Here is a 12776-nt window from a genome sequence, read left to right as displayed (position 1 = left end):
AACTGAAATCACATTAAACGATTACAAAATTATCTATAATTCTAGCAATAATATCCTTTGTTTTCGTCTGTGGTAATTAATTTAGTATATGAGCCTTTCGGGTTAATTTTAAATGTGATCTATTTTTTTTTTAATTGACACTGTAAATCATAGAACAATAGCCACTCTTATCAACAAAGTTCATAATCCAACACTGAACCAATTTGTTGATTTAAATGTGATTTATTATATTGCCCGGAGTACGGAAGTGACGTCATCTAGCAGCCCCGATAGAGAACCGCCCCCGGCTCTAATTACTTCACGAAAGGTGATGGCAGTGTAGCTGTGCTAATGAGGTAGGTTTGAAGCTCGAATTTTTCCTCCAGAAACTTGTTTATTTTAATGTTGGTCGCTTGTGTACATTGCTGAAAATGATTTATAATGCAAGTCCAGTGTAAGTGCAGCTAAGCTAACGTTAGCATACCTAACCATCTGTTGATTATGATGGTTGCAGCTAATTATTTAGAATTGCTACGCTTTTGTTAGCAACGGTTAGCTCAGTTAGCATAGCAGAGCTAACCGTCTGTTGTGTAAGATAAATGCTAATTGAAATTTTTAAGAGGAAAGCAATAACAGGCTGGTTTGATAGGCTGGTTTGTGATGTGAAAATATACAATGGTTTAGTATTACCAGTACAGTATAAATGAAGTATTGGTAAATTGCTGCATTTGTGTTTACTTAAATTTGTTCTTTAAATAGAAATATTTCAGTAAAGTCTGTAAAGTGTTCATTACATTTAATTTATGCAAATATTTAGCAGAGCTGTGCTATCCACTGTATTTTATTTTCGTTGGCACATTTACTGCACACTGCACAGGATATTATGGTCCACAGAAAGTCAACTTCAAAACATCTGCACCAAGTTACCTATCAAACTGATTGAAACTCATTTTTTTTCTATAGCTTTAGATCATTATCTTCAGTGAGATATGTCAGTCATGAGGCCACAGAGGGCAAAAGTTAAACCCAAAGAAGAGGTAGCATATTTTTCATCCTTAGGTAAAGACAGGGATGGCTTCACCATGAAATATATTAATTCATTCAAAGGTGAGTATTGGTAAAAGATTCTTTAGTATGGGCCTAGTTTTCATTACTGTTATAATGAAATATTTCTGTTGTATCCCTTTTTCTTTGTAAGGTCGAGGAGTGTTCAGTTCCTGCTCCTTTCAGAAGGGAGTCTTTCCTACTGAATATCGAGGAGAAGTTATAAGCAAACAGGAACGTGAAAACAGGCTGAGAGTGTATCATGATGCCCAGAAGGTTTTCATGTTTGAATTTCACTACAATGGAAAAACACTATGGTATGTTTATATGGTGTGTTGTCACACTTAATTTTTTTTTTTTTGGGGGGGGGGGGGGGGGGTAATCGTGCAAGGTTTGACAAAACATAAAAGATTAATTATAACTCAAAAGCAAAAGTACATTCTTTTCTCAATATAATTTTTTTTGTTTTTATTTCATTTTTTTTACAATATTGTGACTTATTTTTTTATTTTACTTTTACAGTTATCGTGAGTATCGCTAACTTCACAATATCATGTTGATTATCATATCGTGATTGCTTATCATGACATTTGGATATTGTTTCATACATGTGACATACTAGAATTACTGGTCGCACATTCATGATTACATGAAATTACAGTATAGCAGTCTAGTCTTAGTAAGAATTTAATTGTATTGGTATTTTTCTATTCATCTACCCCAGGTTTCCACTGAAGCACAACCTGATGAAGACACCGCTATCACAGACTGCGCCAAAGTTGACCAGGTGACTAGATTTCTTTTTGAATGTTGTTGAAATCAGTTTTCAGAAGCAAGACATTAGTGGAGGGTGGAGATACTAGGGCTGCACAATATGTGGAAAATATCTTGGCGCACGAATGGCTCATGCAATATGTGCATTGCAAAGACGTGCAACAAATGGATATTGGATTGTTTGTATACTTTAGTCTGAGGCTAAGCGATATGGCCAAAAAATTAAATAAAAAGTCTTTTAAACCAACCATCCAGCATTCTGCCACCACTTGTGCAAAATTACAACTCACAATAACATCTGGATGTAACAGAACATTATAACAGTTTTTAATAATCCAGAAGACAAAATACATTTCACGATTTAGCAAATTTTCAACGATTCAATTTGAATTTAATTTATTCAATTAATTTGATTTATTGCCAGGCCCTACTTGAGTCTGATTTTGACCAATCAGAGACAACCTTAATTGCGCATCGCCATACAAGAGAATTGTATCGAGGAGCATTACTAACAAAAAAAACCTTATTTGAATAAAACTAGATCAAAATGAGCATGATTATTTTTCCGCACGTACGTGTATTTCTTTAATTAGATTATGAAGATATATATATTCGGTCCATGTTTAATGTCACAATAATCTCCATCACTGTATAAAACACCCATGTCGCATGTTTTGTCAATACTGTGCAGCCCTCGCAAGATACACAGTCCTCACAATGTCGTAGTTGTGAATAACTGACACTCTGAGGACAGTGTATTTATACACTGTGAGTTTAAAATACGTTTTGAGGGCTTGCAGTTACACATACAGTCCTCACAATTCATACTCTGGTCAGGTATGGACACTCTGAGGACTGTGTATTTTCTTATTTTTGTGTCATTGTGAAAAATAGATGTCACCAATTTACACAAACCTGTAGTGCAGACAGATTTATTTATTTATTTTTGTAATGGCAAATAAAATGAGTTTGCATTCACATTACTTTAACCTATTCATTAATCTGTATGTACTGTAACTGTGTAAATGCACAGGTACAGTCGTGTTACTAAGAATTTAATTTTATATGTATTTTTCTCTTTGTGTACCAGGTTTCAACTGACGCACAACCTGAAGACATAGCTGTCACAGACCAAGTTGACCAGGTGACTAGATTTCTTTTTGAATGTTGATGTTGAAATACGTTTTTCAGAAGCAAGACGTTGCACAATATATACAAAAAAGATCTTGTCGCACGAATGGCTCATGCAATATGTCTGTTGCAAAGACATGCAACAAATGAATATTGTATTGTATACTTTAGTCTGACTTTGACCAATCAGAGACTACCTTAATTGCGCATCACCATACAAGAGAACCGTATCGAGGGGCATTACTAAAAAAAACAAACTTATATGTATAAGACTAGATCACAATAAGCATGATTATTTTTCCGCATTAACGTATATTTCTTTCTTTGGATTATAAAGATCTCTCTATCTTTATCTTTATGTCTATATATCTATCTATATCTATATATTGTCTCTCTATCTATATATATATATATGTATATTTGTGTGTATATATATATATATATATACTGTATGTATACTGTGTATATATATATATATATATATATATATACTGTATATATAGAGTATTTATGTATTCAGTATATGTATAGATCTTTTTTTTTAGGTCCGTGTTAAATGTTTAATCTCCATCACAGTATAAAACACCCATGTCGCATGTCAATACTGTGTAGCCCTCGCAGATACACAGTCCTCACAATGTCGTAGTTGTGAATAACTGACACTCTGAGGACAGTGTATTTATACACTGCGAATGTAAAATAAGTTTTCAGGGGTTTGGAGTTACAGATACAGTCCTCACAATTCATACTCTGGTCAGGTATGGACACTCTGAGGACTGAGTATTTTCTATTAATTGTTTCATTGTGAAAAATAGACGTCACCAATTTACACAAACCACTAGTGCTGACGGATTATTTATTTTTGTAATGGCAAATAAAATGTGTTTGCATTCACAATACTTTAACCTATTCATTGTTCTTTATGTACTGTAACTGTGTAAATGCACAGGTACAGTCGTGTTACTAAGAATTTAATTTTATATGTATTTTTCTCTTTGTGTACCAGGTTTCAACTGACGCACAACCTGAAGACATAGCTGTCACAGACCAAGTTGACCAGGTGACTAGATTTGTTTTTGAATGTTGATGTTGAAATACATTTTTCAGAAGCAAGACGTTGGCACAATATATAAAAAAATATCTTGTCGCACGAATGGCTCATGCAATATTTGTATTGCAAAGACATGCAACAAATGAATATTGTATTGTATACTTTAGTCTGACTTTGACCAATCAGAGACTACCTGAATTGCGCATCGCCATACGAGAGAACCGTATCGAGGGGCATTACTAACAAAAAATAACTTAATAGGATAAGATTAGATCACAATGAGCATGCTTATTTTTCCGCATTAACATGCATTTCTTTCTTTGGATTATAAAGATCTCTTTATCTTTATCTCTATCTTTATTTTCTATATCTATCTGTCTCGCTCTGTCCATCTCGCTATGTCTGTCTGTCCGTCTCGCTATGTATACAGTATATATATCTATATGTATGTGTATATATATGTATATGGATAGATCTTTTTTTTTTAGGTATGTGTTAAATGCTTAAATAATCTCCATCATTGTATAAAACACCCATGTCGCATGTTTTGTCAATACTGAGCAGCCCTCGCAGATACATAGTCCTCACAATGTCGTAGTTGTGAATAACTGACACACTGAGGACATTGTATTTATACACTGTGAGTGTAAAATAAGTTTTCAGGGCTTGGAGTTACACATACAGTCCTCACAATTCATACTCTGGTCAGGTATGGATTCTCTGAGGACTGTGTATTTTCTTGTTTTTGTTTCATTGTGAAAAATAGACGTCACCAATTTACACAAACCTGTAGTGCAGAAGGATTTATTTATTTATTTTTGTAATGGCAAATAAAATGAGTTTGCATTCACAATACTTTAACCTATTCATTGTTCTGTATGTACTGTAACTGTGTACATGCACAGGTACAGTCTTGTGTGTTAGTAAGAATTGAATTTTATATGTATTTTTCTCTTCATGTGTACCAGGTTTGAACTGACGCACAACCTGAAGACATAGCTGAAGACATAGCTGTCACAGACAAAGTTGACCAGGTGACGAGATTTATTTTTGAATATTGATGTTGAAATCAGTTTTCAGAAGCAAGACGTTAGGAGTGAAGAGTGTAGAGTAGATGCTAGGGCTAAACTATATAACTAACAAATATAATCACAACAATTGTTTATGCAATGTGTATTGCCAAGACGTTAAAAATACTGTATCCAACAATACGCTTGTATGGGACTAAAATTTCTACAAGTCAACATTAAAAATATCTCAAATTGAAGATTTGTTGGCAGTTTGGTGATTTAGATTATGCACTGTAGTGATCTTTTTTTCCCATTAATTTATTTATGGTGGATTTTAGAGGTGAACTCGCTATAATTTATTATTATTTTTTTTTAAAACAGGAGTGTAAACATCAGGTAGTTTATTCACTTGTATCAAGCTTGGATAAATGTGCTTTATGTTTTGGACCTTTCGCTGCACTAGAATGGACTGGCATGATGGGTATTTTATCTTGTGTGTTATTTGTATCTGCAATGGATCTTTGTTTCACGCAACCAGGATTAATAGTGCAGGCATTTTCATTGAATGAATATAATTTAGTCAAGAGGATAAATTATGACCCATGTTTATACCGCTGTCTTTAGTTGCAAGCAGCTAAATGTTGAGCAATTGTCTCAATCTTAACGACTGTCTGACTCGGTAAAATAGAAAACGTCTACTGTAACTGAAGGACTGTATCACACAAGACCCGTTTTAGGGGCAATGCCATAGATTAAGCATATTAACTATCCCTCTTGTTAAATGCTTCATCTCATCTTTCGAATAAATGTGGTGACTAGATTTATAATAATCTTTAGTATATGCACAAACTTTAGGTTCTAAATGCTTTTCTAGTTTGCTCCAGCATCTGGCACATATCCCGTTGATTGCAAAAAAAAAAAAAATGCAAAACTGCTTGATGATGAAGACCACCTATCTTTGGTAAATGAACTTTAGCACATTAGCCCATCAATGGCGGGAGCGCTCGACACTTGTCTCAAGCTTCTACTTCGAGTGTAACATCACTAAGTAACAGCGAAGTAAAGCTAGTAAATATTTATGACCACCCGCCAAAAGGAACTTTAACCCGCATCCGGCAGGTGTCAATTTTAGAGCCGCTGTATATATGCACATGTATGTGTGCGTCTACTGTATATATGGATATCATTGGTGTCCTGTGAAAAACACGTTTCCATTTTTAGGTCGCGGGCTGCTCTCCGGTAGCGATCCTTCTTGGCGGCACGGCTTGTATCACGGTGCGCTTTATAGTCTGGAAAATATGGTGGATGTGTTTTTCACAGGACAGTGACAATATGTATATGTATGTCTGTATGTATGTAATAATTGTTTTTGTTTAAAAAATTAGGTTGCTGATGTATCCAGTTCAAGTGAGGATTCATCAGCAGAGGAATATGTTCCAGATTCTCACAGTACTTCGGACACTTCCTACATTGAACCTGTTTCAGAAATTCTGAAATCCGAAGGTATTCCAGTAATGAGCTATTAGAAAACTGCTCATCTTTAAGATGAGAGGTAGTCATGTTTTAAAGAATAAAATGTTCAATGTTCACTGACTCTTTTGCATCTGGTTTCATGTCTAACTTATCCATTACAAAGATGTGCTTGACCCAGATAACCTGTTCACATAAGAAGCATGTTTTATTAACATACCAGTTTCAGTCTGTCCTAAAGTTGTAACATGGTGCTCAAGGATCAGGTATGACTTTGCATTTCACAGTATTGTTATGCACAACAATGCGACCTTATATCAGGTAAGTCATTACACATCAATGTCATTTCAGTTTGTGTAACGTCAGAATGCCAGAACTTTCAAGTCACTTCAGTGACATGGTTGCTGTGTGTTGTGTAAACTTTGTCCTTGTAATGTGAGTTGGTCCTCATAATTACCATTTTTGCCATGGGCGTGGCTTATTTAGCTCATTATCTATGTCCTCATAATTACTGTTTTTTCAGGTTTTTCTTTTTTTTGTGCGTTGAGTTTTTTCAAGTTTTGAAGTGAAATTTCCCTGGACGACCCCCAAAAATTTTTTGGGGTGCAAGTCCCATCTCTCTGGCATTAGCGGAAAGGGGTGTCCCCGTAATACACAATTAAACAGGTTTGGAAAAAATGTCCTCATAATACACAGAGGCAAACCCGCGTGTGTGTGTGTGTGTGTGTGTGTGTGTGTGTGTGTGTGTGTGTGTGTGTGTGTGTGTCAGTGTACTAGTCATAACTAGTCATAAGACTGCCACTACTATTTAGATGTCAATTGTTCATATTGTTGCATATTATGTTAACCTACCCAAGTGACTTAACTGAAACTTCCTTCAAGCAGTTGAAAAACTCATGTTACATCCAATTCATAATACAGTATATGTTTATTGTTTATAATGTTTATGTATTCCACTCACAGCACAGTATTACATAGCACAATACTATATCATCATCTTATCGGGGTGGAGGGGTTTGCGTGTCCCATTGAGCCTAGGACCTATGTTGTCTGGGGCTTCATGCCCCTGGTAGGGTCATCCATGGCAAACAGGTCCTAGGTGAGGGACCAGACAAAGCATGGCTCAGAATTTTGGATTGCGGTTTCCCTTGCCCGGACGCGGGTCACCGGGCTACCCCTCTGGAGCCAGGCCTGGAGGCGGGGCTCGAAGGCGAGCGTCTGGTGGCCGGGTCTATACCCATGGGGCCTGGCTGGGCACAACCCAAAAAGGCAACGTGGGTCCCGCTTCCAATGGGCTCACCACCTTTGGGAGGGGCCAAAGGGGTCAAGTGCGCAGTGAGCTGGGTGGCAGCAAAAGGCGGGGGCCTTGGCGGTCCGACCCTCGGTTACTGAAGCTAGCTCTGGGGACATGGAATGTCACCTCTCTGGCATGGGAAGGAGCCCGAGCTGGTGTGTGAGGCCAAGAAGTTCAGACTAGATATAGTCGAACTCGCCTCCACACACAGCTTGGGTTCTGGTACCAATCCTCTCGAGAGGGGCTGGACTCTCTTCCACTCTGGAGTTGCCCACGGTGAGAGGCACAGAGCAGGTGTGGGCATACTTTTTGCCACCCGGCTAGGCACTTGTACGTTGGGGTTTACCCCAGTGAACGAGAGGGTAGCCTCCCTCCCCTTTCGGGTGGGAGGACGGGTCCTGACTGTTGTTTGTGCTTATGCACCGAACAGCAGCTCAGAGTACCCACCCTTTCTGGAGTCCTTGGAGGGTGTGCTGGAGAGTGCTCCCTCTTGGGACTCCCTCGTTCTGCTGAGGGACTTAAACGCTCACATGGGCAATGACGGTGAGACCTGGAGGGGCGTGATTGGGAGGAACGGCCCCCCTGAACAGAACCTGAGCGGTGTTTTGTTATTGGACTTCTGTGCTTGTCACGGACTGTCCATAACGAACACCATGTTCAAACATAAGGGTGTCCATATGTGCACTTGGCACCAGGACACCCTAGGCCGCAGTTCGATGATCGACTTATGTCATGTCATCGAACTTGCGGCCGCATGTGTTGGACACTCGGGTGAAGAGAGGGGCGGAGCTGTCAACTGATCACCACCTGGTGGTGTGTTGGCTCCGATGGCGGGGTAAGATGCTGGTCCGACCTGGCAGACCCAAACGTATTGTAAGGGTCTGCTGGGAACATCTGGCAGAATCCCCTGTCAGAAAGAGTTTCAACACCCACCTTCGGCAGAACTTCTCCCTTATCCCGAGGGAAGCGGGGGACACTGAGTCAGAGTGAACCATTTTCCTCGCTTCCATTGTTGAGGCGGCCGATCGGAGCTGTGGCCGTAATGTGGTTGGTGCCTGTCGTGGTGGCAATCCTCGAACCCGCTGGTGGACACCAGGGGTAAGGGATGCCGTCAAGCTGAAGAAGGAGTCCTATTGGGCCTTTTTGGCTTGTGGGACTCCGGACGCTGCTGACAGGTACCGACTGGCCAAGCAGCCTCGGTGGTCGCTGAGGCAAAAACTCGGACATGGGAGGAGTTCGGTGAGGCCATGGAAAACGACTTCCGGACGGCTTCGAAGAAATTCTAGTCCACCATCCGGCGTCTCGGGAGAGGGAAGCAGTGCGCCATTAACACTGTGTATAGTGGCGATGGGGTGCTGCTGACCTTGACTTGGGACGTCGTGAATCGGTGGGGAGAATACTTCAAAGACCTCCTTAATTCCATCGACACATCTTCCTTTGAGGAAGCAGGGTCTGGGGACTCTGAGGTGGGCTCCCCTATCTTTGGTTCCTGAGGTGGTTAAAAAGCTCCTCGGTGGCAAGGCTCCGGGGGTGGATGAGATTCGCCTGGAGTTCCTAAAGGCTCTGGATTTTGTGGGGCTGTCGTGGTTGACACGCCTCTACGACATTGGGGACAGTGCCTCTGGATTGGCAAACTGGGGTGGTGGTCGGAGGGTGTGTTCCAACTAAAGAGGGATCACACTCCTCAGCCTCCCTGGTAAAGTCTATTCAGGGGTGCTGGAGATGAGGGTCTGTCGGGAAGTCGAATGTCGGCTTCAGGAGGAGCAGTGTGGTTTTCGTCCCGGCCGTGGAACAATAGACCAGCTCAGCACCCTCAGCAGGATCCTCGAGGGTCCATGAGAGTTCGTCCAACCAGTCCCCCGGGGAATTCTGTGGGGGGTGCTTTGGGAGTACAGGGTACCGAGCCCCGTGATACGGGCAGTTCGGTCCCTGTACAACCGATGTCAGAGTTTGGTCCGCATTGCCGGCAGTAAGTCAAATTTGTTTCCAGCGAGGGTTGGAAACTGCCAATGTTGCCCTTTGTCCCCCATTCTGTTCATAACTTTTATGGACAGAATTTCTAGGCGCAGCCGAGGCGTTGAGGGAGTCCGGTTTGGTGGCCTCAGCATTGCATCTCTGCTTTTTGCAGATGATGTTCTGCTGTTGGATTCTTGAAGCCATGATCTCCAACTCTCACTGGAGCGGTTGGGATGAAAATCAGCACCTCCAAATCCGAGACCATGATCCTCAGTCGAAAAAGGGTGGAGTGCCCTCTCCGGGTCGGGGATGAGATCCTGCCCCAAGTGGAGGAGTTCAAGTATCTTGGGGTCTTCTTCACGAGTGAGGCTAGGTTGGAGCGGGAGATCGACAGGCGGATCGGTGCAGCGTCTGCAGTGATGCCGACTCTGTATCGAAGAAGGAACTGAGCCGAAAGGCAAAGCTCTCGATTTTCCGGTCAATCTATGTTCCTACCCTCACCTATGACGACCCACAGCTCGTGACTGAAAGAACAAGATTCCAGATACAAGCGGCCAAAATTAGTTTCCTCCACAGGGTGTCCAGGCTCTCCCTTAGAGATAGGGTGAGAAGCTTGGTTATTTGGGAGGGACTCAGTGTTGAGTCGCTTTTCCTCCGCGTTGAGAGGAACCAGTTGGCTCAGGCATCTGGTTCTGATGCCTCCTGGACGCCTCCCTAGAGAGGCGTTCCGGGCATGTCCCACCGGCGGGAGGCCCCGGCGACAACCCAGGACACACTGGAGAGACTATGTCTCTCGGCTGGCCTGGGAACGCCTTGGGATCCTGCCGGAGGAGCTCGTTGAAGTGGCTGGGCTTCCCTGCTAAAGCTGCTGCCCCTACAACCTGACCCCGGATAAGCGGCAGATGATGGATGGATGGATGGAAAACAAAACACAAAGGTATGTTGTCCCTCATTATTTTCATTCAGAAATATTGTTAATATTCATGTTGTCTATTGTAACGATCAAAGCAATGACCGAGGCCTGAAAATGTAATCCTGATGTAATCCTGTGTGTACGTGTGTGATTTTCGCCCCTCATATGATGTGATACTAATATAATGAGTCACATAAGAACGTGCAGCATTATACAGAAAGTTATGGAACAGAACCTTTACACTGTAGTGATGGGAAAACAACGCTTCATGAAGCTTCTTTTTTTTTTTTACTACTCTATGGCACTCTTGGTTTAAAGATTCGGTGGAAATGTAACCAATTTCCATTGCACTAGACCAGGGGTGGCCAAGTTCGGTCCTCGAGAGCCACTATCCAGCCTGTTTTCCATGTTTCTCTCCACTATCACACCTGATTCACGATCGGATCGTTATCATGCTTCTGCAAAGCGTCTTGATGAGCTGATCATTAGATTCAGCTGGGCTGAAGAAGGGAGACATGGAAAACAGGCTGTACAGTGGCTCTCGAGGACCGAACTTGGCCACCCCTGCACTAGACTTTAATCCAAGAGCACCACCTAGAGTAGTAAACAAATATCGCAAGTGCTTCATGAAGCTTCATTTTTCCATCACTACTCTACAGCATTCGGGTCAGTAATGGAAAATGTGAATAATATTGCATCGACTCACCAGCCACGAATTTAGAAACACCGGCACCTAAATTACAATACTTGAGCTGTGTAAATGAAAATAAAAATTACACTAAATATTGCTATTTCTTTGATCCAGGTGATATTTTAACAATATTTTGTAGTATGGTTGCAATTTGCAGTGATGTTGGATTGCACCACATTTACAATATTTTGGTTAGCTTTATCAATGAGAGGGACAAAATATCATAAACAACTCTCACACATATTATATACAAGATACCATGCAATTCAATTCACTCATTCTGTAGGTATACTAGGCTAAAGATCCACTAAAATTAAGAGTAGCCTCATCGAGTTAAGATCAGCACTACATAATTTTTTAATTTACTAAAAATATACATTAGTTACGTGTAGGGGCGGGGGGGAGATTTGTCTTGCTGGTATAGCATATCTCTAGTGGGCTATCACATGATTTCTACAGCACATCATGCGCATCTGCCTTTGCAAAATAGTGTGAGGTGGCAGCATCGTCCCACTAAACATACTCGGAGAAAGTAAAAATAACAAGATAAAGTTTTGAGTGATTATCATCACTGTTTTGTACCAATAATACAAAACAACACTACTTGTGGTAAGATTCATCATAGAGGATGAACAACTTCTGTTATTTTTCATTTCAGTGACTTAGAATAAATGTGCCTTACCTGTATTTCTGTTCTTGTCTGGGATGTGCATTTATTCAGATTTGTACGCTGGCAGTGAGCAAGTCCTGCTGGGAGAGGCTGACAAAGGTAAATGCAGTCAACCACTTAAAAAGTGTAGTTTGGAGAGGCGAGCAGCCTATAATTCATGGAGCGACACATTGAATGGCGCCACCATAGCCCTGCCATTAGATCGATTTACTAAACAAACTAAAAAATGGGTGGGGATGTTAAACAGTAACCCAAGCGCCATAAAATCCAAAAGGAGAGGGATCACCAGGTGTGAGTGTTTGTGTGCATGCGTGGAAGTCAAGCGAGGCCTTCAAGCTAAGAGAGCTAAACTGAGTTGAGGTAATGTTTTACAAAGCAATGGTGACAAAGTAACAGTTTATTTGGCATTCTCAGTAAGACAAGCTATGGATACAAAAGTCAAGTGTGAGACAATATGATTAAATGTAGATTAAGAGCAATGTTAAAACTAAATACAGTGATGCCTTAAGATACAAGTGACTCGGCATACAAACTTGCTAAGTCACTGTCGCATACCTGTCAACTTGTACGTTTTATACGTATTTTATACGTTTTTTTACCATTTCAAATCATGTACGCCGTACACCGACTTTTATACGGGGAAAAAAAATACGCTGACATGCGCATGCGTAGATATACATAGAGTAAATATCGTGGAAGCAAGCATGGAGGAGCCACCTAGTAAGAAACGAAGAACTCAAGGATCGGGTCGACACCAGAAAGAATGGGAGTTACTTCAAGGTGAATATGCTGG

The 12776-nt window shown here is 41.0% G+C and overlaps 1 protein-coding gene across 4 annotated transcripts; it reads left to right on the top strand.

The window, feature by feature from the left end:
- Positions 1-309: 309 nt before the first annotated feature.
- LOC144040628 (N-lysine methyltransferase KMT5A-A-like) lies at positions 310-7153 on the top strand. 4 transcript variants are annotated; one of them, XR_013289782.1, is made up of 8 exons: positions 310-335; positions 943-1086; positions 1178-1340; positions 1748-1810; positions 2888-2941; positions 3935-3988; positions 4948-5013; positions 6375-7153. XR_013289782.1 is itself a non-coding variant. In XM_077554993.1 (5 exons), the coding sequence occupies exons 1-4, from the start codon at positions 969-971 to the stop codon at positions 4976-4978; spliced, it is 375 nt and encodes a 124-aa protein (XP_077411119.1). In that variant the 5' UTR covers positions 349-968; the 3' UTR covers positions 4979-5013; positions 6375-7153. The 4 variants fall into 4 exon arrangements, 1 of the variants encoding a protein (XP_077411119.1); XR_013289781.1 differs by lacking the exon at positions 310-335 and having other exon boundaries at positions 349-1086; XR_013289783.1 differs by lacking the exon at positions 310-335 and having other exon boundaries at positions 349-1086; positions 2850-2941.
- Positions 7154-12776: the final 5623 nt, after the last annotated feature.

This window comes from Vanacampus margaritifer, chromosome 20 (assembly GCF_051991255.1).
Source record: "Vanacampus margaritifer isolate UIUO_Vmar chromosome 20, RoL_Vmar_1.0, whole genome shotgun sequence".
NCBI lineage: Eukaryota > Metazoa > Chordata > Actinopteri > Syngnathiformes > Syngnathidae > Vanacampus > Vanacampus margaritifer.
The sequence above is the reverse complement of the archived record's forward strand: the minus strand, read 5'-3'. Positions and strand labels throughout refer to the sequence as shown.

Excerpts from the sequence above, each read along its gene's own strand:
- LOC144040628 (XM_077554993.1), top strand. The coding sequence starts at position 969 with ATGTCAGTCATGAGGCCACAGAGGGCAAAAGTTAAACCCAAAGAAGAG. Across the intron at positions 1,341-1,747 it reads TACAATGGAAAAACACTATG|GTTTCCACTGAAGCACAACC; the intron begins GTATGTTTATAT and ends CATCTACCCCAG. Across the intron at positions 1,811-4,947 it reads ACTGCGCCAAAGTTGACCAG|GTTTGAACTGACGCACAACC; the intron begins GTGACTAGATTT and ends CATGTGTACCAG.